The sequence below is a fragment of the Cololabis saira genome, chromosome 8 (genome assembly GCF_033807715.1).
Source record: "Cololabis saira isolate AMF1-May2022 chromosome 8, fColSai1.1, whole genome shotgun sequence".
Taxonomy (NCBI): domain Eukaryota; kingdom Metazoa; phylum Chordata; class Actinopteri; order Beloniformes; family Belonidae; genus Cololabis; species Cololabis saira.
The window spans coordinates 30,505,977-30,532,985 of NC_084594.1; the positions used below are offsets into that span (position 1 = coordinate 30,505,977).

Below are 27,009 nucleotides of genomic sequence, written 5' to 3' on the forward strand. Positions count from 1 at the left end.
GCTGTACTATTTTATAAGGTAATAACAGGTATAATTTTTTTGATAAAGTAAAGCTTGCTCTTATATTTTTTTCTTATTTTTATTTTCAAGGAAAATTGAAATAGAAACAAGGGGTAAGACCTCAAGTTTTTCTACTTCCTCCTACTCCTTTTCGGGAATGACGGTTTATTTCCCTTTGATTTTGTTTAAATGACTATTTATTTATATTCTTTTTTTTGTTGTTTTGTGTAATTGTTTTTATGTATGCTCGAAATAAAGATTTCAATCAAGAATAATAAATAATAATAATAATATTAGGTGCTTATTTGATTTATTGCCATTTGTTTCCTCCACTGGTTGTTCCTGCAGGTTCCGTCCCCTCCTCTGAAGGCTGATTTATGGTTCCGCGTTACACCAACGCAGAGCCTACGCCGTACCCTACGGCGTAGGCTCTGCGTCGATTTAACGCGGAACCATAAATCAGGCTTGAGTCCTCGGTGCAGCTCCGCCTCTCGCCTTGCTCGTGGGAGCGGCAGCAGAGTTGTAGTAATATCGCACTGGGCTCGTATCTGGTGTGACGGAGCGAGAGGGGCTGCTGCGCGTCAGCGGGGGACACACCACGCACCATCCCCACGATTCAACACGCATTCCGCCGCCGGCAATGACATTAGTTGATTGAAGGGGGAAATACACGAGAAAAACGCCAAAATGACAGTGGACTTTGAAGAATGTATAAAAGATTCACCCAGATTCAGGTAAGTCGTAATCACTCAAATTACACCAACATCACACCAATTTGCGCTAATGGCACGCCTTACGTTGCATGATTTTAAAGACGGCAGCTGCACGCTTGGATCGAGCTGAATTTGTGGTAGATTCATGAGGAAAAAAATGAAAGGATGTGATGACTTGTACTGCTTCGCACATGTTCAACAATGGGATGGCGTTTGTCCATTGGTACCATTTTTTTTCTTGCATTTTTTTTGGTAATTCCATGTAATCTTTGTATATCATATGGTTTGACACTTTTAATTGCACTATGTTGGATTTGTTTTAATTGCAGTGCGTTGCATTTGTTAAAATGATCATAGGTTCCTGTCCAATGTGGTGATTTTTAAAGCTGGGTTTTACATTAGCTCAGTATGAGAGGAGGGACAAAGCCATGTACAATATGGATCAATTTGACTTGAATGGAAATTCAAATTACAAGGGATGTTTGTTTGTCTTAGAAATTATGTCTTGATTAATGCCTTATATATAGTACTCATTGGTTCATTTTTAGAGGCAAATAGATCATCCTGTGTGTGTGAGACGGAGAGAGAGTGAGAGAGAGTGAGAGAGAGGGAGTGTTGCAGCCTTGCAGCCTTGCAGCATGGTATACAGTCTGGGTGCAGTCTTCATTTTATTCATAGTGGAGGCCCTGCAGTCACCCAACGTGTTTCAATTCACGCACTGGAGAGGAGATGCCCTTGCAGTGGCAGTAGCACAATTGCCAGGATGGGCAACAGGAGGTTGGCTGCAGGAATAGAGTTTGTATAAAGGGTACAGATCCAGCTGTTATGCTCCTAGTTTACGTTTTCTGGCTGCACTCCTGTTGTGGAAAAACAAAAAAAAAAAAAAAGTAGATGGAGTTCTAGCAACATGTAGGTCAGGGACCCCCAGTTTATCCCCAGTTGTGCCTGTCAAAAAGAGATTGTGAGATATCTGTCTGTTTTCTCTTCTTTTCATCCATGTCAGCATCTGTTGCCTGTTTACACTTTGATGTTTGGGTCTGTCAAACTTGCTTCCCTCTCTCTCTTTCTCCCTATGTCTCTCATACACCACTCAGCCTGTTTGTGTGATATTGTAGATGTCCACTGACTAAGAGTCACTTAAATGAGCAAGCAAGCAGGGAGCAACAGAAAGAGACCGACAGAGACAGACATCTAATCTACCTATTAAATCCCACGTCACTGGTGATGGAAGGTTTAAAGGTTATGAAGAGAAGAAGTGGCTGCACACATTCAGACCCTTACTCTTTTCTCTGCTGGTCCACTTTATCATGGTCTTATGAAAGGCGTAAATGGAAAAATTCCACCACTGCCAAAGGAAATTGAAAGGGAATGTATGTGCAAGACCATAATTATGATGGAGATGGAAAAACAATTATGCATCCTTTTATATATTATATTTTTGAATTATTTTAAACATTCAGTTTAAGATCATATTTATTTAGTGGTGGTTGCATAAACCATAAAATACCTTTTTTAATGTACTTTTCTGTATTTACATCTTATCCACATAACAAAACTTTCAGATGCCGTATGTTGATTTCTTGTCTCGGTTGACCTGCTTGTGCAAAGTCGGGTGGAGGTCGGAGACCTAGATTGGCAGACCGGGATGGTTGTCCTGATTTCTAAAACACAGAGTGTGTTGTATAGGGAGATCACACTATTCAGCATCCCTGAAAAAGTATATCCCAAGGTAATAGAGAGAAGAGTGTGACTGCTATTTGAAACTTGGATTCAGGAGGAACAATGTGGTTTTTTTATCTTAGTTGCTGAGCATCAGACCAGCACTTTACCATCACACAGTGACTGGAGGGTACACAGGAATTTGTCCAGCGACTCATCATGTGTTTTGTGGACTTGGAGAAGCTTTACTACTGTGTCCTTTATGGTGCTCTGTGGGATGTGCCTCAGGAGTACAGGGTATTAGGTCCTTTTCTGTGCGTCATTTGGTTCTTGCTCAACAGGGGCGAGAGCTTGGTTTGCATTGCTGACAGTATATCTGATTCATTAGTTGCTTTTAGTTATGTTCATAACATTTATGGACAACATTTCAAGTCACAGCCAGGGGGTGGAGGCTTTTTCTAGTTCAGGAGGATTAGGATTGCATCTTTGCTCTTTTAATCATGTGGTGGAGACCTCCCGCGGTCTCTGTGATGGTTTGCAGATAAGTGTGAAGCGGCTAGTTTGAGACAGCCTAAAAGATTGAAAGTCATGGTGCTCAGTTGGACAAGGGTAAATTGGTCACTCTGGTTTGAGAAGAAATTGCTTACTCAAGTGGAAGAGTTCAAGAAACTTGGGGTCTTGTTCACAAGTAAGGTTGGACTGGCACTGAGAGTCGTAATGGGGTTGAGTGTGTCAGTAGCCCCTTTCACACAGAGATTCCGCAATATTGGTGTAAAGAAGTCCTGCCAATACGCCGCCTTTGTTGGTTCACACAGAACCATACAACGCCGGCATAACGCCGCTCCCGTCTGTAAATTCACACAGCATGCCGGCGTTCCGCAATCAGAGGCGTGACGACAGCGTCAGCGTCTAGTGGCATGCCGGCATGCCGGCTGTGTCATTCACACAGACCCCGTTTCGTCTCTGTGACGGCTCTGTGACTACCTCCGCTGCCGGCTTATTGGTGGGGCCACTTGGCCCCCCCATTCCGCCTCCGTGACTTTCACACAGAACAGCGAGGCGGCTTAAAGGCGCAACGTTCCCGCCTCGAACTGGCTGTGTGAAAGGGCCTAGTATGATGTTTTCAGGTCAGACCCAGGACTCGCTGGAGAGATGACTTCTCTCATGGGTTAGGGACTCCCTGGTGTCTCCCCTGAGGTGGTAGACGTAGCTTTGGAGAGGGAGGTCTGGGGTTCTTTGCCCGAAATGTTGTCTCTCGACCAAGTCATAGATAAGTAGTAGAAATTGGATTGGTGTCTAGATTAAGTCAGTCTGGCCTTCGGCAGGAGGGTCCCCCCCTTATAATCCAGGTCCTGCTCAAGGTTTCTTCCCTCCTAAAGGGGAGTTTTTCCTTGCCACTGTTTGGCTTAAGGCTTTTCTCCCACTAGGGGAGTTTTTACCTGCCATTGTTTATGTAATACAGTAATTGCTCGGGGGTCATGTTCTGGGTCTCTAGAAAGCGCCTAGAGACAACTTTTGTTTTATTAGACGCTATACAAATAAAATTGAATTGAATTGAATTAACTTTTTCAAGCTGATAACATGTTAGTCTGAGTTAGTTAATCGCAATGTAAACATACAGTAAAAGCTCAGGACATGTGTCCTTGGCAAAGTGGTAGTGCTTGTTAGAAGCTTTATATCAGGTCCCAGTAGTGCAGCGTGTACATGCAGAGACTAAATTATGCAACATTGTCCAAAGAGCACATTCTTATGACTATAAAACCAGTGAAAGTCAAGTGAAAGAGTTAAAGCCAGAAGACACTGTGAACCATCATTTTTTTGCCAACTGGCTGCAAAACGGTTGGAATGAAAGAAATTATTTGTTAATTGTTTAAAAGCTCCATATTTTTCAAATCGTTTATATCTTTAAACACAATGTTCCTTAAAATTCCAGCAGGAAAGGCAAATGGAATCAGTCCCCACCACATTTCCCGCTCTGCCTGCTTGTGTTTGTCTCCTGTCATCTCGTTCTTATTGTGTCATTCTGGAGAGACTGAAGTTTAATGAATACAGAACCAGTCTATCTTCCTGCTCATGGAGCCAAAAGAGCTCACACACCCTCCGACTGCAAGTCTTAACCTGTACAAGTGATGTACTTGTGTTTACACGACTGGTAGAACATGAAAGAATAGCTTAGGCATGCCTCTGTATTCAAAGCTCACATCTTTTTTTGTTCTTCTCTGGTTCTGTTGTATTTATTTGTGAACTTTTTCCTGCCCTGCCTCTTATTCAGTGGTCACCCACTGCATTCATCCTTAACAAAGTCTATGAGGATGCCAGCTCACTGTGCCTTTTAAGCTGTTGTCATTGAATGGTTGTTAATAGGATTTCCTGCTTTTTAAAACTTGCCATTACCTCCTCATTCTCTGCAAGAGGTTGTCTTGCTTCTGTGTAATCTTTTGGTTCATTGAACAAGAATGTGTCTGTGAGATAAATCCGTTTCAAAGACTTTATTATAAGCTAAAATCAGTTGACAAGATATGACATTTCGATAAGCACTGCTAGGAATGCCACATTACCAGAGGGCTACACACAAGTACACACTGTACTTTCAAGTCAAAGGTTTTTATGTACATGAGTATATAGTTTAAAGACAAAGGTTGTACAAGGTCATAAAACATGGTAAATAAAAGTTCAGATAAACAATAAAACAACATATTACACCGTGTCAACTGCACTTTATTAACTGATCTATAACCAGTTCTATAAAAAGCAGTTTTTAGCAGTTTGGTGGTGTTGAGGTGATATAATGCAAAGAAGGAAAGACATCAGCAATAAACTTAGAAAAGCAATTGTAGCTCCCTATCAGGATGGGGCTCTTTATAAGGATATGTTTAAAAAATATTGAGTCAGTCATACTATACTTAAGAACATTTGTTCACAAAAAAAGTATTTTGATCAATACATTTACTAATCTTTCCTAGATCTAACATCCAAGTAGTTTTGTGACAATGTTAGATCAAGCAGTTTCATTAAAGTGGTTAATAAAAAAAAAAAGGGCTACATTTCAGACTCTACATGCATGCTTCAATTAACATGTGAAATGTTAGAGTTCATGACAGTAACTTTAGAAAGATTTTGAGCAATGATGGGTTCTTTGGAAGAGTTTCCAGGAGAGTCTCTTCTCTCAGTCTTGTCTCTCTTTACAGAACATGGCAGCGTGGCTTACTGGCTTAGGTTTGCAAAGTTACATCTGAACAAACCACAAGACTTCTGGAAGAATGTCATTTGGATAAACAAGACCTTAGTAGAGACGTTTGGGAAAAATGCACACTGCCATGTTTGGCAGGAACCAAACACAGCACGTCACTACAAATACTGCACATTCACTGTGAAGCACAGCAGTCATTACATTTATCATGAGTTTCTTTGCGTAGCAAATATTCTAGAGCAAATGTGAAGCCACTCGTCCCAACTGGCTGATACTGGAAGATGCACTTGATCAGTTTCGAACTGACGAGGAAATCTACAACAGAAAGGCTGAAGAAGAAATGAATCAAGGTGTTTTAATGGGCCGATGTGGAAAACTAAGCCAACCTAAAAAAACTGTTGAGAGATGTTAAGTGAGCTGTGCATAAACAAATGCTCACAAACCTCAATGAACTGAAGAATGAACAAAAATTCCTCTACTGTGATGTGACTGATAACATCATACAGAAAATGATCACTTCAACTTAGTGGTGCTGAAGTATAGGCTGTCGAATAATGGGGTGTTAGTTTTTTTACACTCTGGCTCTGCATTTTGGCTTAATATCTGTTTAATTATTAATCACATTTTGAGGTCATGTTGTTCTTTATCCTGTGAAACCTTTGTTATTATGAACTTAACTGTTTATCTCTCAGTAAACCACTGGCGAACAAGTGCTGCATGTTACTAGAGCACTTTTAAAATCTGAATAAATCAACTTTTTATTATGCAATTGCACTTTTATCGACTGTGTCATCCTTTTTATAGCTATTTCTATATCTTTCATTGACTGCATTGCTGTGACATAAGCACTAATATGCATACGGGTGGGTGTAAGCTGTTGCCTGGCAACAGTTATTCTGAGCCAGATGACTGGGAGCTTCGAGAAAGGAGGACAGAAAATTTAAGAATGGAAGAGTAGCGGTGCTTTGAACACATCATTTTGTATATCACTGAAAAAGAACCATTTCGTTGCAACAATGATTTTTCTGCAAAAATGTGGTCCTTGTATTCAACACACACTCGGATGAGTTTTTTGTTTCTATGTAAGCATGCTTTCTAAATCACTATCACTGAAAGTAAAGTAATAAATGCATTTTAATTTATTACAGTTAAACATTATTCTAAGAAACTGTGGTGGTTGATGATGGTCCATGTTTGGTTTATTGTGTGAACAGCTAAGACTGAACCGCACCAGTCTGCCAGTCCGTCTGTTTTCTGTATGTTTCTGTCCAACACATGCAGAGTGTGCAGCGGCAGGTCCGTTAGATTTGGAAAGTGCAGGATGAGAACGACGAGCAGAGAGAACAGAGTGAATCAGGTTGATCTTTTGCCTCTCTCACTATTTATAACAGTATATTTTAGGCTTTTCTATTTAAGAAGAAACAAAACAACTAAAAGGCAAGAAAACTGGAGCCTTTTTGATGAAGTTGTTTTACTGTGTCTGTCACAAAATGAAGCAATGAAATATTTAAAAAAAAAAACTGTTGGAAGCATTTACTCTCAGGAATTATTAATTTTTAATGATATCCCATGCTAAAGGAAAGTAAGTTAAACTCATCATGTGCATAAACTTCCATAGCTGTTAAGGTTAATAAAATCTGTAGTATTGGAATACAGTTATTATTATGAAAAACAAAACAACAACAACAATCTGAACTAAAATGTGATGCTGAGAGATGGTACTTGTTATCATATATTTAAAAAAAAATGAAACTTCAATAATATCCAGTTTATATAACTCATCAGTAAATACATTTTTAGATTATTTGATTGCATAATCCTATGTATTGGCAGATAAAAGGGTTGTTTGATTGTTTAGATATTTTTATCTTATGCCTTGTCTTCTTTGTCTGGATAGTCATTCCCTACCTTCATCATCATCATCGTCACCACCTCTACCTCTAATCCACCTGATGATCACATCACCACTTCACATGTCCTATAGAGATAATTAACTCCTGTTGGTCAGCTGCCTGTGAAATGCGTGAAAATACATCCTGCTGGGTTTTCTAACAGCGCTGTCATTGCGAGGGGTGACCGGTGGTCTTGACAGCCATGAGAGCTACTGGCCGACTTTTTTCAATCAGTGATGGAGTAAGAGACATAGAGAGAGAGAGAGAGAGAGAGAGAGAGAGAGAGAGAGAGAGAGAGAGAGAGAGAGAGAGAGAGATTGTCTCTTCCAACAGGATAACGCTCACAAACAGCTGTGTGCATTGTGTGCCAGCGAGGGAGCCCGTTTCTTAGAATAGAGACAGTTGCGAGGGATGTCCTTGAAAGTTGCAGATGAATTTACATCACATATTGAAAATGCATTAAAAGCTTACTAAGCTTTTGTCAAATTAGCCTGACGCAGTTGAACTACATGCTTGTTAATGAGATGTTGCTAGTACAATGGCCCAGTCCAGCACCTTAAAAGTATGGGAACCCAGTTTGACCCGGACAGTCATGAGACTTTGTTTTATTGTCTTATTTATTTGGGAGAAAATGTCCCTGGGAAGCCTTGAACATCACGAGAAACAGATTGTCTCTGCAACATGACTTGCTTGGCAGAATATGTCGACAGAATCCAGACCACTCACATTAAGTTACTAATGTCATGATACCCGCTCCCAAACACTTTCCTTAATGCGTCTACACAGACGAGCCGACGGAACTAAAACAGCCTCACTGGCCTATTCACGATCCTCTAGCCCTTTTTATGTGGGTTAGAGGATATTAAAACTAGTTTTTGCTATTCTTTTACAAGATTATTCTGTTTGAGAATTAGTTTTATTTCAGTATTTTGTGGCCATTAATTTGCATACCAGACTCTTGCATTTGGCCCTCGACTTGTGGGAAAGTAAACGTTTTTACTCTGAAGGTATAGGAAGATTACGCAATGCATTAATGCCTGACTTAGATCCTCACATCCAGAGGATACGTCTGATTAGATACGTCTGATTAATGCCTATGTGAATCAAATAAACACTTAGATATTCATGGCAATATCTTTTCTATAAATAATGTAAAAAGGACATCACATGATAAATGTAGCCTAGTGGTTGATCTAAGCTTTTAAAATAAAGAAAAACATGACAAATGGATAGTTTGAATTGTTTTATCATTCAATGGTATTTGAAGTATTTTTTTTAAATCTCCTTCCATGTTTCATTAGTGTTACATTGTTTTCAAGGTTTATCAGTTTCACACTAGTGTATACGTACCATGAAAGATTACAGTAGGTTGACCTTCTTCTTGGAAGTTAAGTTTAACTATCCATTGAACTTTAACATTTATAAGTGTCTCAAAAAGAAATTGCAACTCAACTTTCTCAAAGGTCCCACCTTCCCATGCATAGATAAATACTTTAGCTTTTTCTGCGTGTGTGATGAGTGCAAACCTTAAAACATTCCAACTGAGGTGACTGTCGTCTCTACAATATAAACACATCGTTTGCTGTGAAGCAGTTAAGATGTGGTGTTTCTGTCAAATGGGTCAGGGTTTTCTCCTCTGATCTCTCATTTAGATTTGTGGTTACTCTTTCTTCCACAGCACCAGTGCTAAGCACCAAGTACCCAAAGTGATGACAACTCGCCATTAGCAGTGCTAACCATCAATCAAATGACCACGCCACTAATAATATGTAAATGTATTGCTTTATATAGTTTCACATCTGCATAGCACTTACCACAATATACATAGATTAAGACTCCCTCTTTGCTCACAGTGAATTTGCTTCACAGCAGACCCAGTAATCAGAATCTGATGTATAAACCAGTATGCTCATAAAGAGACAACATTGTAAGGAGCCAAGTCAGATGGAAGTGACAAGGTCATGTACACTGGAGGAGTCTGCAGTGTATGTTGTTGTCATCTAGTTTGCATTTGTGCCATGTATGCATCTGCTTGCTGGCTAACATGTACGCTGGTTTACCAAACACGGAGAACCTTGACATGATTATGAGAGAGCATCATTTCGGCACGTAGTCACCTCCTCTGAATCCACAATACACCAGATTTGCCGCCACTCATCCGCACGTGTGGCGGAGGGACTTAGAGTGAGACCGGAATATGAAATAGGATTATCAGCTCTCACACTCTCTGATTAAATCAAGATGATAGCCTACACAACCTATTAAAGCTCACACAGTAGCCGCCTCTGGCCAGGAGAACTTCAGTGTAATATCCGTTTCTATAGAATGGATGGTATAGAATTACACAAATTGGTTTGGCACATTTGGTGCTTGCCTGCTGCTCAAAGGACACGTAAAACTTCAGCATATTTCGCAGAGGATTTCTGTGCTTGTTTGAACCTAGTTGTACTACGTTCGATTGCGTTTTTCATTTTATCCACACAGTCAATCTCCGTCTAACCTTTAACCTGCCGAGCTTGGATTATTTTAAGGCCCTTGGCAGTCACTCATATTGATGTCATACTGTACACAAGGACGCTTAAATCGCAAGGCAGTTTGCCCTGATTATTTTGAAGAAGCAAGCAGGACGAGGGTGCTTTTCATCATTTTAATTTTGGAAGCGACTATGCACGCAGAGCTTTGATGCTGTCGGTCCTTGAATTCACCCAAAGCTCAGTGTTGTTGCTAAGTAATGTTGCCCTTGCACACCAGTTTAGCAGCGTCTTGGCTCTGATGTTATGGCTGCACTGGTCTTAAGCAATTTAACTTGTAATCTGAAAACATAAAGATTTGCTCCTTGTATTTAGAAACCCAGCTGGGTTAGAACTGTAAGTAGCAGTAAGCTCCTATAGCTCCATGTGCAAGGCGTGGTCGACGCGAGGAGACGTAAAAGCTCAACTGTATGTGAAACAAACATAAAAAGACTTTTCATGATGACTTCAACTTGAGGTGTCACACCTTGAACTAGAGTGGAGGAAACCTGGTGAGAGGTTTGGGAGTTATTACTGAAAAATCACATTTCCAGGGAAATGTAGAAGAGAAGCTGATTCAAACATTGCGATTAAAATGCTGATCCATCTTAATTTAATTGTTTTATTTATACAAAATGATTACTGTCTTGATTAACTGTAATAAGAAGTAATTGAAAACCCTTGATTAATTATGTAACCACCAGCGCCTCGCACACCTTAACATTTGTGATTACCATTGCAGTCAGCTGATATTAACAGAGACCTTGGACACCAGACAATTTAAACAAAACAACTTTCTAACCGGTTGTTTTTTGTTCGTTGCAGACGTACAGGTCTCACCTTTCAGCATTAAACAGATTCAGGGCAGATTTAATTCCTGCATTGAGTTACAGTTGTGTGTGACTGACAAATGCAGCACAAATTGAACGCTTGCATAGCTCTCATGCTGCCTTTAAGTTTCATTTTATGTAACATTGCTGCAGGCTGTCAGCTGCATTGAGATCAGGATTTTAGTGAAGGTTTTGTGAAAATCTTGCCATGGCTTGTCAAACTATTTAGTAAATTGGCTGCCTTTTGTTTTTGATACCCCCCCCTCCCTTTTCTTTCTTTTTTGTTTTAAATCTTTGTATTAAATTGCCTTTTCTCAGTGAGAAATCATTGTCCTTTTTCCAGTTTCTTTACTTGTTTTGTCTAGACTGAACTGCATACAAGGCCTCTTTCAGTTAACACAACCTTTTTTCTTTTTTTTTTAAATTTGGTGTATAATGGCATTTATATCTTGATGTTTCGTGAGTTTTGGCAGCTGAATCTTTTGCGGGCGGACCTTTGCTTCAGGTGCACAGAGGTTAAGACCTGAAAATGTCAGTTAAATCTGCACTGTGGAAAGTTCACTCCCCAGGAAGTCGTTAAATCCCGCAAGGGGGAAACCAGCAGGACCAGCCGGTGCGTAATATGTGGAATGCATCTGTGGGTGCCAGATTTTAGGGCCAACTGCTAGACATTCAGGCATGGATACACGGATAAAGCCCCAAGACGTCATCATATGTATATATGTGTATATATATATATATATATAAAGCCATTAAACCTCTGGGGGATTACACATATTAAAGAGTGGTGTTAAGCATAGGGTGCTACAGGGTGACGTACAGTAACTGTATATCTATGATGAGTAGGCGCTCTGAAAATTTCTAATCTGCCTGGCTTACTAAACAGAAAGCAGAGGTTTGTATCGGGAAAGAAAGCTATTGCTTTGCTTTGGATTTATATATGAAATAAAAAATGTCTTAAATTATTAGCGGTAGTGCTCGCTGTTTACATTCACATCAAAACTACATTTTGCAACCAGACATGAATGCATTCTTATGTTATCTGTGTATAATCAAAGGCCAGAGCCAATCGAGAAAATCTCTTCCTCTGATGGTGGTGTGATTAGTAATTGGTTCTGTTGCTGCCCTATAAAAAGAGATGTTTAAGCCACAAGTGGGTATTTAGTCATCTAAACACAATGTGGGAATTTTCTGGTGTCGCCAAGCCTGGCTTACTTCAACAAAACAAGTTAACTGGTTTATCCAAATCTGAGAAAAAGGAAGACGGAGAAGGCGTGACAGGTCTTTTGTGTCTGCATCCATCATGTGTCTGACGCCGGCTGATCTCTTTCACTGTGACTGTGGCACACATTTGTCTATCTCTCTTTCTCTTTCTCTCTCTCTTTTCACACTCACACACCCACACACACACACAGGTTAGCTGTCTCTCGTCCTTTTGCCCTGCTTTCTACTTCCATACCTTTTTTTCCTTTCCCATCCAGCGTCCTGTATTGCTGATGCAGCTGTGGAGAAGATATGAATCTATGTCAGAGCTGCAGCAGGAAAGCAGATGAAGTTTCAGCTTGTTACCCACGTCCTTTTGTCTGTTTGTCTGTTTTTGAGCTGGATGTGGTGAGAAGATTACTGGAAGGTAGTGTTGTAGATGACTAACAGAACGGGGAAGGTTATTGATAGATGGATGTGTGTGGGAGAGATAGAGAGGAAAGATGGGTGGATTGGGGAAATTAGTGGAGTCAGTGGGGATGTAGACCAAAACGGCCAGCGAAAACAAAGGGCAAACAATGGAGAAAGATTAAAGCGCTCTACCTTTGACGTAGTTTATTGTTTTCCCAGTAACAAGCCAGATTTTTTTTTTTTTAAACATTATTACACTACATTTGTCATAATTGTGGACTGTACACACGCCCAGGCACTTAAGCATAAAATAAAAACTGCTGGTAAAAATTTTCAGGAAAATGCATCACAGACACGTGACAGAGCTGGAGCCCAGCAGAAGAGGCCGACGCCTGTCTCGGTGAATGGCTGGCTCTCCTCGGACACAGCTCCCCTTAGGTGACAAATGAAATATAGTCATGCACTCCCCTCTGCCTCGCAGCATGCAAACGAGAGATGGTGTGTGTTTGTGCGTGCGTGCGTGCGTGAGCTGCCTTTCCCTCTCTCACATCTGGGATCCACTTGAGCAGCTGGTTCAGATTTGGCCTGAACCTTTTGCGCTTTTGTTTTAGCTGTGCTTTCTTGGTTTTGTGAACTGCAGATTTTCCTTTGCATGCTATTACAGTGTTCAGCTTTAATGTGCTGTTTGTTCTTCCCATCTCTCATGCCTTCTTCAGCCCGTTCTCTCCGTCTCTTCCTCCACCCACGTCCTCGTTGCCCTTGGCAGTATGTGACGCCATATGGAGGGCGCTGAACCAGTTTGCGTCACAATATTTTACCCTCTTCCATTAACTTCTGGCGCATTAATTATAGAAGACTATTAACCGATTTGTTTTAGGGCTTCTTTGATTTGTTTCATCTTTTCCTGTCCCTGTTTTTCCAGTCCCAGTGTTTTGATACAGAACCAAATGTGTTCCTCGCAGAATCCAGACACCCCTGCAGTGCTGAGACCACAAGCGTAACTGACGTGCTGAACATCTATAGAAACACGAGAGGAGACAGGAGCATTGATTCCTCTCTAAGAAACTGATGAATTCCTTTTTTCCACATTTCTCTTTTTGTTATTCTGTCTGCTTCCCTGCCTTAGATCTGTGTGGAAATCTATGTAACCAAATAAAACATTCCTATCTACTGTGTCAGCAGTCCTACGCTGCCTCGGAACCATCATTCCCACCCCCTCAAAGTTACTCACACATGCACTCGTTCACAAAACTGAAGCTTCGTCCTAACTGTTTGATAAATTGTCCATTTCATGCATGTGGAAAAATGAGAAGAGCTGAACAACAGCCACTGCTCCATAATGGACAATATGTCTTGTAGGAGGAAGGAAAAATGACCGTGTTATACGTACATATATATCACCACTGCTCTGGTATGCGGATGCAGAAATATCGCGGGAATTACAGCGTGTAATGGAGTGTGCATATGTCACTGTGGAGCCAACAGATGTAGCTAGCTGAACAGAGAGGGCATGTAGGAGGCCTTTTGGCCACAGAGATGCTTGTTTCAACACCATGGGAAACGAGCATGAATAGAAGTTTCACGGTGACAGAAACTTTGTGGTTTATTTTGGATCATCAAGCAAAAAAACAGATCGCAGCACAGGGAGTTAAGGCTTTGTTTTCACTGCAGGCAAATACTTTTTTTTGCCACAATTTTTTTTCTTAACCACCTCACACGGTACAGTTTGCATAGTTGAAAATCCTCAAGAATGGAATAAAATTGTATTTTGTACTAACTTTTAAGTGGTTTGACTCTTGTATCACTTTATTTATCTTTTTTTATTTATTTTTATTTTTTTACTGTCTTTGCAGATGAAGCCAGGAGCGACAACTCTCGCATGGGTTGTGTGAAAGAGCAGTACATATTCACTTTTATTCTCAATAAATCATGTATTAGAGTCACCATTTTAGTTGGCTAATTCAACTAAAGATGGTATGGCACCAAAATAATTGGTTGTGTTTGTGGAGAAGACCATTGTTGGGATCGGAATACACCCATATCAAATGTTTATCCTGCAGATTTGAAAATAACTTTAAAGACTATCAAAGGGCGTAACTGAGTCATGATGTAAACGGCTGATAAAGCACCAGTTTGGGTCCTGTTTGGAGTAAGAGCATTCTCAATGACATTCCAATGTACTTTTCTGTAAAACTTCCTGGAAGATTAGAAAGCAAAGACAATATCTGAAAAATATGATTGTTTCATTTCATTCATGTGCAGTCCGCTTGTTGAGCCAAACCACGTAGACCTTTGGTGCAGGTACTCAGGCTCTCTGTCTCCTCTCGCTGTAAGAGGATCTCGTCTAAGACTGTCTTCCTCCTCACTATTTCACAACTCCTGGTTATTCCCTGTACATCATATCCAGTTACACCTCTCTCCCACCGCTCATCGCGTGTAATCACAGTAATGCAATCATGTAGTCTCACAGAGGGAAAAGCTTCAGCAGTTCAGCATTAGTTGTGAAAATCTGGGCAAATAATTGTGTGGTTTCCTGCCACTGCATCCTTAATGCAACTTTTTTTGAGACAAAGACTGCAATCTGGAGGGAATGAATTGCTGCATAGACCAAGTTTTCATTAGATCTATAAATGTTTATCCCAAACTACATTTGTCTGCTCTGTGAGCTCACATTGTGCGCATTGCTTCTTCAGCAGATTCCAATGCTTTCCTCACATCACACACACACACACACACACACACACACACACACACACACACACACACACACACACACACACACTAACAAATGAGGGTCTGTTTCTGCAAGTATTCTAGCTGTGTTGACATTTGAAAGTATCACCTATAATAAAATAGTCATATTCTGAAGAACAACACGACATTATTGACCCTCAATAGGCAAAAACACAACAAATGGGTCATTTAATCACAGTCAAAGTACTAGTAAGTAAACATGTATAATCAGATTTCATTACATGCAAGCAGTGCATGTTGATATTGCTTGGAAAAGCTAAAAGTAGTCAAATTCCTGCAAAGGTACAATTGAGAAGTTATTAATAATGTTAATTTTAAGCCCCACTCTTTGATACAATAACAGCAAACTCGGCATCCACAAGTGTTCAAAATATCTGACGATTGCACAAATGATTTGAATGGAAGTCACATTCAGTCAATAAAAAAAAAAGTTGCAAACAACTAAATGACGTTGTTCATCATATGTAGCAGTGACTTGACTCATGAGTTGTCTATATTCATGCGAAGCCCATCAGTATTCCCATGCTAAACCCAATAAACCAAAACCAGACTCAAAGCTGCTTTTCCGCCGACATCTGATTGATTTGCATGAGTGTGATGTACATGATTAAATGAACGCTGCCAGACCTCAGAGAGTGTTTGGCATTGATGGACCATTCTTAGATGGACAGAAGTGTAAATCTGTGGTTATTTCCTCTTTGGCTGATGTGCTTTTGGTGTCAGCAGCAGCCCGATTCTGCTCATGTTCGGTCAGTGCTGCCAAACATAATGGTCGAGAATCTGGCTGTTGTGCAACGCTCTTTATTTTCTCTTTTTGGTGTTCACTCGGCTCTAAGGCTGAATCTCCTCTCTTACACATGTTAACTTCAAACGAGCGCAGTCACACACAAATTGACTTAAAAAAGAAAAAAAAGGGAAGGGGGAAAAAAAATCTTATTTCGAGGTAGAAATCTTCTGTTATTGGTCAGAGTGGGAAGACGGGTCTTATGAAATATTAAAAGGCACTACTGCTGAAATGGTCAGCACCCGCTTAAAATCAAATGACTTTTTTGTTTTACCCTAAATTTCCTGTGTGGCTTCATGCAAAGAAGTAAATAAATAGAAATGCAAATTTTTAAAAAAACATCACACTTGGATTGGAAAATCTTAGTATTACAATTAATTTAAGAGACATTAAAATGGAACAAGTCTAAATGACAGGAGGTTCAGTGAAATAAAAATGATCAGTGGTCCTGTGGTTACTACACGGATTCAGATTTCTGACCTTGATCATCAGGCCAGGTGTGTCTGCATGTGTTTATGCAGTACATGCTTAAACTGTGTGAAGTATGCAATGTTGTATTTGTGCTGCCTTTTCCATACATGTGTGTGTTTCAGGGGTAAAACAAAAGGCAAGGCTTATCAGTGTCAGACATTCTCAAAATAAGACGTCATGCTCCGCTTTGTAGGAGAAACATTGGCTCTTTGTGTTTAGTAAAGCTGAAGGAATGCAGGTTAAGCTTACCTGTAAACCTCTCCATCCGTCCGTCTGTCGGTACAATGATGACACTGAATCCTCTTCAGTCTGCATACGCCTTTTTAAAGACCTTACAGTTAGTAATGATGAATCCAATCTCATTCTGACAGGCGTTGAACTGAAGGGATAGTTCCTACTTTAGAGACTGAATCCAAGATTTAAAAATGCGGATCAAGTTGGAAAGTGTTGTTTTTTCAGTGAATGCTACTGTCTGTGGCCATTGGCATATGCTACAAGTCCCATAGACCCTGTTTTGACAGAAGAGAAAGGAATGAAATATCCTAAAGGTGCCCTTTTATTTTGATTTTAGTTTATCTCTTTGTATCTAAGGCCCAAGGGGGTTGTGATGCATTACAGGATCGTAATATCTGTTGGTGATGCAGAGTCATCCATGCATGTCACCATGTGTACAGTAAAAACCCATTTTACAATACCTGAGTGTGGTTAAGCAAAATACATATCAGTGTTTTATTTTATGGGGTTTATACATAATAGCTTTTATCAATTGGACCACTGTCTGTTAAGTATACAGTCAGAACGACATTCAAAAGACAAAACAAAGAGTAAAAGCAATTCATAGCTCAACAACAATCTTGAACATGAGCCAAAGTTTGCAGAACTGTGTACTGCATGCCGTTCTTTTAGAGGCTCACCCGTCCAACTGAACTGCTTGTTCCTTTTCCACAATGATAAAAATGCAGCTAGTGTGTCCTCAGAATAATGGTTGTTGTATCTGTCTGAGTAAAACTTCCTTCTGACACATGGTTGAATTTATCGAGCTTTTATCACATTTATCCTAACAGAGCCACGATACGTTGCTAGTCATTGTTGTTTCTCCCACATTTTGTTCATTATTTGGGATTCAAGAAAGTACAGCTCCATTTCTATTACTCTTTTCTCTGTCAGTGATCCCTCACTATGCTCTAGCGCTGCGTGGGATGGATGCGAAGAGGACAGAAGCAAAGACTGTCCTGGGAACGCACAGCTTATAAACCACAGGGGTGTTGGTCCTCCTCTGCGTTTCACATTCAAACTGCATCTGTTTGCATGTCAGCTGCCTCCCGCACCCCACTGGGAGATCAGGGAAGGTTAAAGAGGTTAGGGATTGGGATGAGAGCCACTTTTATACTGTCCTTTTAAGCTCCTTGTTGAAAATATTCCTTGGTAAGAGCTCTAATGGGTCGCTGTGTTTTGCTTAGGTGTGACCTCCAGTTGTAGAAGTGTATTATATTTTCATGGACTGGATTAAGACATAGATGGAGCTGGTGCCAGTTTTGCGTTCATGATATTTTCTTGTATGTTCATCCCTCTGCCTTCCAGAGGGATTCTTTCACTTCATGGAGCATAGTTAAACTTGGACGAAATTGCTACCCTTCACTGGAACAGGAGGCTATATGGGTCTGATGTTGCAACCGGAGGCTTTAGGATTGCCTGCAGATGTGTACATCTGTCCATATATACAGTACATCACTTTTGACCGACAGACTTTGGTGAATGTGGGCAACAGCTTACGCAGACAAGTTTTTCTCCGTCATTTTTTTTTCATTGAAAATGTTGCTGATGATGTAACTCAGGTCTCATTTCTCCAAGTCAGCAGAGCGGCTTCCTGGATCCCCGCCCTGCTACAGCCTCTTCCCACCTCTCTTGGCAGGAAAGGAGAGAAATTGTTGTATTTTCGAAGAAAAAAAAAAAAAAAAGTCTCTCAGCTTGGTTTTGAGTTGCGGTCACAATACTTGAGAGAAAAATGGTTTCTGTCTTCCTTCACACTCCGGCGGGGGACGTTTTCCAGCACACTTCCTGTTGACCTGACACTGGAATGCACTCTGGAATGATATAATGACATTTTCACATCCCAGACGACCGTGCCAGAAATATTTAGAAATAAGCTGTGTTTATACAGTGAACGGTTTCGAGCTGCTGCTCGTGAGTAATGATAACACAGATACATTATATTTAGGGGAGTGTTTTGCTTCAGCGAGGCCAGTCGGCAGGTGGTCTGACAGCTGGTGAGAAGCAGAGATGCAATGTCTTCCTTCCCTCTTAGAGTCGGTTTCTAATGATGCTGTTTTGAATCAGGCAGATGGAGAAGTTAACATGAAATGTGATTTAAGCTCTATTGTTGCCTTTTAACGACTAAAGTTTTAAAAAGGTTTTTTCAACCAAATTCAAGATTCTCAAGTAAATCTCAAAGATTTAAAGAAAATTAAAAATGACTAAAAGGGAGATCAGTAATTAAAACGTTCTGTGTTATTTATTCATATTCCTTTGAAAATAAAAACATCAACAAGTTGTTGTTTTTTTAAAGATATTTTGTGTTGGAGGTTGTTTTTATTTTTCTTGCAGAAGCTGGTTACTTCTGAAAGTCGTGCCTTGTCCTCTGTTGATATTAACTCGGCACGCTTTAAAAGTGTTGGTTCCCTGATTTGTTGTCCTTGTTGTCAGCATCATGTTTGGTCTCTTTGTCTCGTCAGCCATCGGCGCAGCCAAATGCTTTTTCAGTGAAAGAGTGTGATGTTTGTTGTGTGTAGGAGATCAGGGGGAGAGGGGGGTGTTTAAAGGGAAGCAGTGAAGGCATCTTTGTTAGCCGCACATGTTCGTTGTGTGAAAAGGCAGTCTGTTTGGGGCAAGAGTGTGCGTTTTGTGTGTCAGGATCATTTACTGGGGACTCTTTTAATTAAGTGAATGCGGCTGTGAGTAGGGCATTCAGAGTTTTGAATCGCATTACATTAAGATGGATGTGTGACTTCACTGGATGTCCTCTCACCAAACTGTTCAGTCAGAGCTTTAACGTCAAAGATATAAATCAGTATGTTTTTAGTGCAGTTCTGCTCTGCTTAACTCTCTTGTGTACCTGCACAGTCTCGCAACGCATGAGTTGGCTAATGAAAGAGTGTTTCAGACAGACAGACAGACAGGCTGGAGGCAGACAGAGGGATCATCAGATGGACAGAAGGAGGCGTGGTCTAAAGAAACAAAGAGAGAAGGAGGAAAATTATTTTGGAGGACATAACAGAAAAAGTACGAGTAGAAGATTCATTTAGAATCATAAAATGAAACTTCTTCTACAGATAATACAATTACAAGGCTGCCTAGGACATTATTATTATTATTATTATTGTGTTGATCATTTTTAAATATTTAGCAACTATGTGAACATTGAAGAACAACGAAATGGGGGATGTACTCTCCCCGCCCAAAAACCACCTGCATCTGCTCATCCTCAACAGACAAAGGAATTATGATGACTTACAATCCATGCCCATTACAAACACAGTCAATTAATATGATATATTATTTAGCTTTTTTTAAAGAAATGTCCTGCAGTTTCATGTCATTGTGGAAGAAAACATCTTAAAGCTTAAATCAAATGACTTCAAGAAGGAAACCGTGTCTTTTAATAGGGAAACAAATTGACTCAGTGTGAGGGATGTAGGAAGATTACAGTCTTTGTAGCATTTAAGGAATCTGTTTGCCACTTAAGGACACTCTGCCTGTCGCTGCAGGCTCCGCAGATGTGCTGGATGCTGCAACAGCGCCAGCAGCTCATCATTGTAACACACTGGCTTGTCATTGACAAGGGCAGCATCAGACGCTTGATTTTCCTCACCGGGAAACAATCACTTATCTGTGGATAATGTTCATTTTAGAAAAGGGAGAGGCTGAGAACAGTGTCTGGAGGATGTGCAGGGACAGACGCATCAGACAAAGAGGAAATTGGTCAGTAAAAAAAGAAAGAAAAAGCATCAGTAATGCTGATGCCAGTTTCCATGGTGATTAGGGTCAATGAATGGTTGCCATGGAGCTCACCAGTTGGAAGTTCTGGGAGGGGAATGTCTGACGTGTGTGCGTCTGTGTGTGTGTGTGGTCTGAACTTCAGAGCGGAGGATGACAAATTTATGTTTTCTATTTTTATTGAGGATGTATAAGTGTGTGTGGACAAACGCTCAGCAACAGCAGGGTTTTTTTCGTATCACAATAAAAAGCATGCCACAGAAGTCATGAGCTGGTCTACTCTTTAAGCATATAAGATGCGCATTATTACGTTATTGTTCAAAATATATAAAAAGTAATCTGATCATGTAGTATCCAAATCGTTTTCTCTTTAGCGTAAAGATTCCAGTCAACATAAGACAGAAGTGAGGAAACTGGGAGTAATACTTTTCCTCTTCGGAGATGCTGTGTGTCTCATGAGTGTTTTAAGGCTGTATATGTAATTATTGTATCCAGCTTCTTTTATTAAATTGTTAATCATAGTCCTTTTACTGTTTTGATTTAATGATAGATTATATTCTCTGGAATATGGGTTGACGTGAATGGATGAACATTCGGCAAGAATGTCTCTCTCAGGCAGATGACACATATTCATTTGTGTATACGTTACTACGTGTACTGTTCCCAGTAATGTCAACAGGAATAGTGTGTCATGATTCCTGATAACGCCATGTGGCTGGGGACAGTCCAGATTAAAGCAACGCAATGGAAATTTTTGTGATTTTTAGCTCGACAGGTCCCCCTGTAGAAGTTAAGTCACTTTTATGATGCTGTAAGATTAGATCTCTTGTTTCATGCGTCTCTTATCTTCTCTTCCATCATTACGTTCTTGAGTCTGTTTGTCACCTCTGCCATGATGTGTGCCAAGTAGGAATGGGTGATATTTTACCGTTCACGATAAAAAAATTCCCCAGGGTAAGAATTTGTCATCTCGCGGTAAAAACGATAAATTCCCGTTGATGACGCAGAAGGATGGAAGGAAGGGAGGAAAGAAATGAGCAAGAAAGAAAGAAAGAAAGAAAGAAAGAAAGAAATGAGCAAGAAAGAAAGAAAGAAAGAAAGAAAGAAATGAGCCTGTAAGAAAGAAAGAAAGAAAGAAAGAAATTAGCAAGAAAGAAAGAAAGAAAGAAAGAAAGAAAGAAAGAAAGAAAGAAAGAAAGAAAGAAAGAAAGAAAGAAAGAAAGAAAGAAAGAAAGAAAGAAAGAAAGAAAGAAAGAAAGAAAGAAAGAAAGAAAGAAAGAAAGAAAGAAAGAAAGAAGGATAAATTCCTGTTGATACGTTTTTGTGTAACAAACATGGCGGATCTGAGAGCGAGATAGATTTATAGTTACAAAGATGGAGTTGAATTGGTATTTTTTTTATCGTCATTTTTATCGTTATCGGGATAAATGCCAGAAATGATCGTGATACATTTTTTAGTCCATACCGCTCATCTCTAGTGCCAAGATAATCCGGCTGGTTTTTGCTGATAGGAGGAACGGGAGACCATGAAACTTCCTAAAAGTAATGAAATATTCCTTCAACTAAATTTCGAAGCTGATATTATAACATATAAGAAAGTGTGATAATTGATGATTTAAGCATTTATGGGTTTAAGACAACTTGAACTGTTACAGCAAAATACTAAAGTTCAATAAGGTTATTAATATTCCTCTGTTCAATTTTAGTTTAGGTAAGGTAAGAATATTTGATTTGAAATCACTAATCATTTAAAGTTTCTGCACAAGACATTCCAAGAGTGGGAGCAGTAATGCTTTTGCATCTTCATAATGTTGCCAATCACTCTCATAACACTTAAAAGATGTTTAAAAGGAGACATTAGGATACCAAGCAAATAAATAGTTATTTTGTCAATTTTTCCTGCAAAAAAAAAAATGTCAAGGTGTGCAACTAGTGCATTGTTGTCATTTTATTTCTCTCCAAAATCTTTCCCACATTCTCCGCTGGGTAAAGTCAGGACTCCTGGGAATCAGCCCATCACTTGCACCCTCTTCTTCCTCAGCTGTGTTTAGTGTCGTGCACAGATCCTGGCTGCTGTTGCTGACAACTTTACACTTTAGTCTGGCTCACACAAGGCCAGTTTCTTAAAATGATAATAAGTTAATATAAAGCTTCATTTTTGCACAGAAACCTTTTGATTGTAGTTTTCACATTATGAAGTGGGATTTGGATTTATTTTTCATCCACCTTATATCAACAGAAATTGAGGTTAATGACCATGCCGTGCTGAGTCAGCTTGCAAAGTGACAAACGGCAACAACAAAAATGTTTCAACACACTCGTCGTGGTGTAAATATCTATCATGTGAAATGCTTGCACTAGTAAAAGTACAGCAAAGCACAACTTGCGTTTATTTAAGGGCACTGGTTTATATAAGTATGTAGAACAGGTTGACCTTAAACTGAGACGTATCCAGAGGGTGAAAAATCATGTGCAGACTTTGCATAAAATGCTCTGATGAACTGGATAAGATGCTGTAATCATCTTAAAAAAAGGTTTTATCTTGTAACTTGTTCTCTGTTAGTTCTGGGATGTGTCTGATCTCTGCTTGAGTTATGTTATCTTTATATGGTCTAATTTCATCCACATCTTTTCTTGCTTTCTTTTTATTCTCCTTTTCCTCTTCCTCTCCAGTCTCCTCCTCCTGCATGTCCCTGGCTGTTTATGCCTCACTGCTCCTACTACCTCCTGGTGCCCAATCATCTTAGCCCTCCTAGCATCCCAGTGATTATTCCTCCTGGTTCTCCGCTGTATTTGGACCCTGCCTGTAATATGGTTTCTGCCTTTTGTAAAAACCCATCTGACCTAGTTGCCAGTGTTAATCTGTCTTATTGTATACTGAGCCCTTTAGCTTGCTCTTTGGATTTTTAAGCGATTTATACTTTTTTTTCCAAATTGACTACCTGTGATTTGAACCCATTCTGTAATAAAACACCAGTCTTTATTTTACTCCACCAGCTTGTTGCATTGCCTCCCCCCTTTCCCCCTTCCCTTTATTTTCCCATGATTAGGTTAACAATGGTGTTTACTCAAGGTGTGGTGCAGTGTGTGCAGCATGCATGCTTTCTTTACTGAAAATCTGTCATATCTGGGTCCACCCGAGTTGTTCTGGTTCATAGAACCTGTTGTATCCTCTGCCTCTGTCACTTCCCACAAGGGAGGGATGCAGATGTGGATGTAATGCTTTGTGACACATCAGGTCTTAGAGACACAGGAGTTTGAGCTATGTTGTGTGAGGAGATGGGAGACAACGGCTTCTTGCTACAGTTCAGCACCGGCGTGGAGGATGAGAATCAGCTCGCTACACATTTCTAGTTGGAGCTGATGGGAGTGCGCATGTAGCTGCTGCACGTGTGTCTCCCCTCCCCCTCCGTACTGGTGATGTCACACCGTGTACAGTTTTCTACCACTGGCTGAGCGCGTGAGCCCAACCCCCACTCAGAGTGTCCTGTGTCCTCATCTCTGGAGCTGCTGTGAGGTCTTGCTTTAATGTTTAAATACACACCCACAGGAAGCATGTGTCACTGGAGCTCAATGTTGAATGCACGTATTTGGTCCATATCCTCACATCCTTTCAATGTATTCACGTTTGCTGTATTTCCCATAATCCTGCTTTGGGCTGAGTCTTTCTATTTCTCTCTATTTCTATTTAATCCCATAACTCTGTGGTGCACTTGTTTCGAGGAAAGATTACCAATAGCTCAGATATAGTAATAATTGGGGATGGATAAGCACAAGCATGCACTGATTCAAACACCTTTATGGTAATATAGAGTGGTATCTAGTTTGGGATATAACCTAGCAGGAACTAACAAACTTACAATATTGATCTCAATCAAAATGGGCATCTTCTGCTAAACTTGGAAACGATAATCAATAAATTATGCGCCGTTGTTGTAGCCTTTTGGTGTTTTCTACACATCCCTGTATTTGAATGTCAGTCAGTGTGTTGTGGCAGTGTTTGCTGCCGAAACACCCACGCTTATAATGAGTTTATCCTCTTGATTGAACAGCTGTTTGACAGTGTTATGGTCAGGGTCACTAAACTGGGAACACAGTGGTGTTGGCTTTAATGCCGCGCTTGGAGAGTGGAGCGCACGGAGCTCACTTTCAGCCAAACCACAGAAATGGATGTGTGACAGAAATTTTGCCGCAACAGCACATGCATGCAGTTAATCACACAGACCTCTGATTAAAAGCCCTGCGCTCCCATCACCTCCGTTTTCTTTGGGAAGGCACAAGTTCTCCATCAGACCGCACACGAGCCGTCGTGCCGGGGTTTTTGTTGGGAGGTTCGTTGTGAGTTATGTGGGTTCTGGTTGAGAGAAGGAGGGGACAAAAGGAAGACGGGGACATGTCAAGAGTAAGTGTTATTGACGACGTTGGGAGCAAAAAGGAATTCTGGGAATGCTATTCTGCAGAGCACAGGTGGCACAGCTGTTAACTGATTCCTGCTAACTCCCAAGACGCCGTCCCCCACCTGCCCTACAGGCTAAAACTGACACAGGCAAAGTTGCAACCTTGGGAAAATAAACTAGTTTGGCAGGTGTTGTTGATTATACCTCTGCACAGCATTTTTTTCTTTTTTTGTTGTGACGTGAAAGATCAGCTGTTCGGGTGTGAAAGAGTTGAAGATACGGGTGGAGTTGAAATTGTATGATGAGATCATCTCCCCAAGGATTATGGTTCACTTGTTGCAGCAAACAAGGGTGTGAAGCTGTTTTTTTGTTTGTTTTGTTTAGTTTTTTTTCCAGATTTGGAAAAAAGGAATTCAAACATTTTGTTCAACATCTTATTTTCTGTCTTTTTCTGGTTTAATAGAGGCATGTCAAAGACATAAGAAAAACAACTGACTGAGTAAGACCATAGGCCACACACCTATATGGTATATAAGTCAAAGTCAAAGGAGCTTTATTGTCGATTTATGACATGTCGAGACATACAAGAAATAGAGAGGACGTTTCCCACTTCCCACGGTGAAACATATAAGGTGCTCAGGCGCAGGCACAACAGATAGACAGATAGACAGACATTCTTAAAAAGTTAGACAGACATTCTTAAAAGGTTCACATAAAATAAATACAACACAACATTTACTAGTACTAGAGATGAGTGCAAAAGGCAATTTTTGTAAAAAAAAAAGAAGAAAAAGAACCATATACTCTTTGTATATATACAAAGAGTTACCATTGCAACTGACCCCGTCAGTGTGCTTGTGTGTGGCCATGTGTGTGCGCGTGTTTGTGTGCGTGTGTGTACACAAATGGAAGAAGACCCCAAGGGCGAGGATGGTAAAGGCCCATCACCCACTCAAACCACCACCTGACACTCCTGCTGTCTTCTGTCAAGTCCCATCATCCTCATGTTGAATGGATAATGAAATAAAGTAAAAAAAAAATAAAAAATACAGTGCAATTTAGCCACTGTTGTTTATCAAATGCTGCTAAACCTTTAATGGTGACATTGAAACCTTTTTGTTCCGTTGCTGGCCCTTTTATCAGCTCATGGTGACTGAAGTGCCGGCCCATGTTTCTGCATGATGTCATGCATTGATTTTTACTGCTCTGCTGTGGCCACTAATCTTCCAGAGTGATGCCTCTGTCAATCTAATCATTGGGATTAATGCTCAAACCTGAGAGACAGTGATGTTTGGTGACTTCAGTTTAATTTGCAAAAGACTAACATAGAGATATTGTAAATGCTACATCATTGTTGCTCTTGAATACAAACATTGTTGCCGACTGTTAATCCATGAATCTCTGAAAATGAACTGAAGGCATTGATTCTTGCTCTGACTGTTCTTCAGATTAAAATTTGATTCCTTCAGTCAGAAATTGTATTACTGAAACACAGATGTTATTAACTGCGTGGCTTTGTGTTCTCTCTGCAGGGCTGGTATTGATGATGTGGAGACAGATGTGGTGGAAATTGAAGCAAAGCTTGACAAGGTATGAACCACTGCATTGGTTTTAAATGTCTTCAGTATTTTTTCCATTACATTTTTTTTTAATGAAAATTTCTACAAAAGCCTGTAATAAACACTGGAGATGTATTTTATTTTTGCAAGCAGTGCGGCAACAGCTTATCATTAATCATTGTATTTGTAAAATATAGAAGCTGGCAGTTAAGTTGATATATTTCCTATAGGCACCATCATTTACAAAGGGTTTATCCAGGCTTTGCAAAAGAAAGCATTGCAAGGGGTGTCCTTTTACTGTGATGCCACAGTGAACAAATAAAATGAGTCTTGGGGTTAATTTATAGCAGCACAAGGGTCTGGATTACTCGACCCCTGCAAAGTGAAATATTTGGGGTATTCAACCAATGCAGAAAGGCTTGTGTGCCGTTCAAGCACATAGATCTCAGAGATAATGCTACAAAAAGGCTGAATAATGATTGGTTTAAAGTTGAAAGTAAATGAAAGAGGGCCTTTTAAAACATGTCATCAAAAATGACATATGTTAGCGTTGAAACAGAGAGAGCAGATCTTGCTCCACTATGGCTTCGGCCTTTTCCATGGCTGACTAAATCTTAAGTACTGACATCCCTGGCACAACCTC

General features: G+C 40.1%; 1 protein-coding gene across 1 annotated transcript in view; it reads left to right on the forward strand.

Annotated features, from left to right (window-relative positions):
- Window positions 1-519: 519 nt before the first annotated feature.
- The window catches only part of LOC133448819 (arf-GAP with coiled-coil, ANK repeat and PH domain-containing protein 3-like), a 55,597-nt gene continuing 29,107 nt past the window's right edge, over window positions 520-27,009 (forward strand). The window contains exons 1-2 of the mRNA XM_061727709.1: window positions 520-734; window positions 26,340-26,397. Coding sequence (XP_061583693.1) covers window positions 688-734; window positions 26,340-26,397 — 105 coding nt within the window. The 5' untranslated portion in view covers window positions 520-687. The remainder of the gene's footprint in view (window positions 735-26,339; window positions 26,398-27,009) is intronic.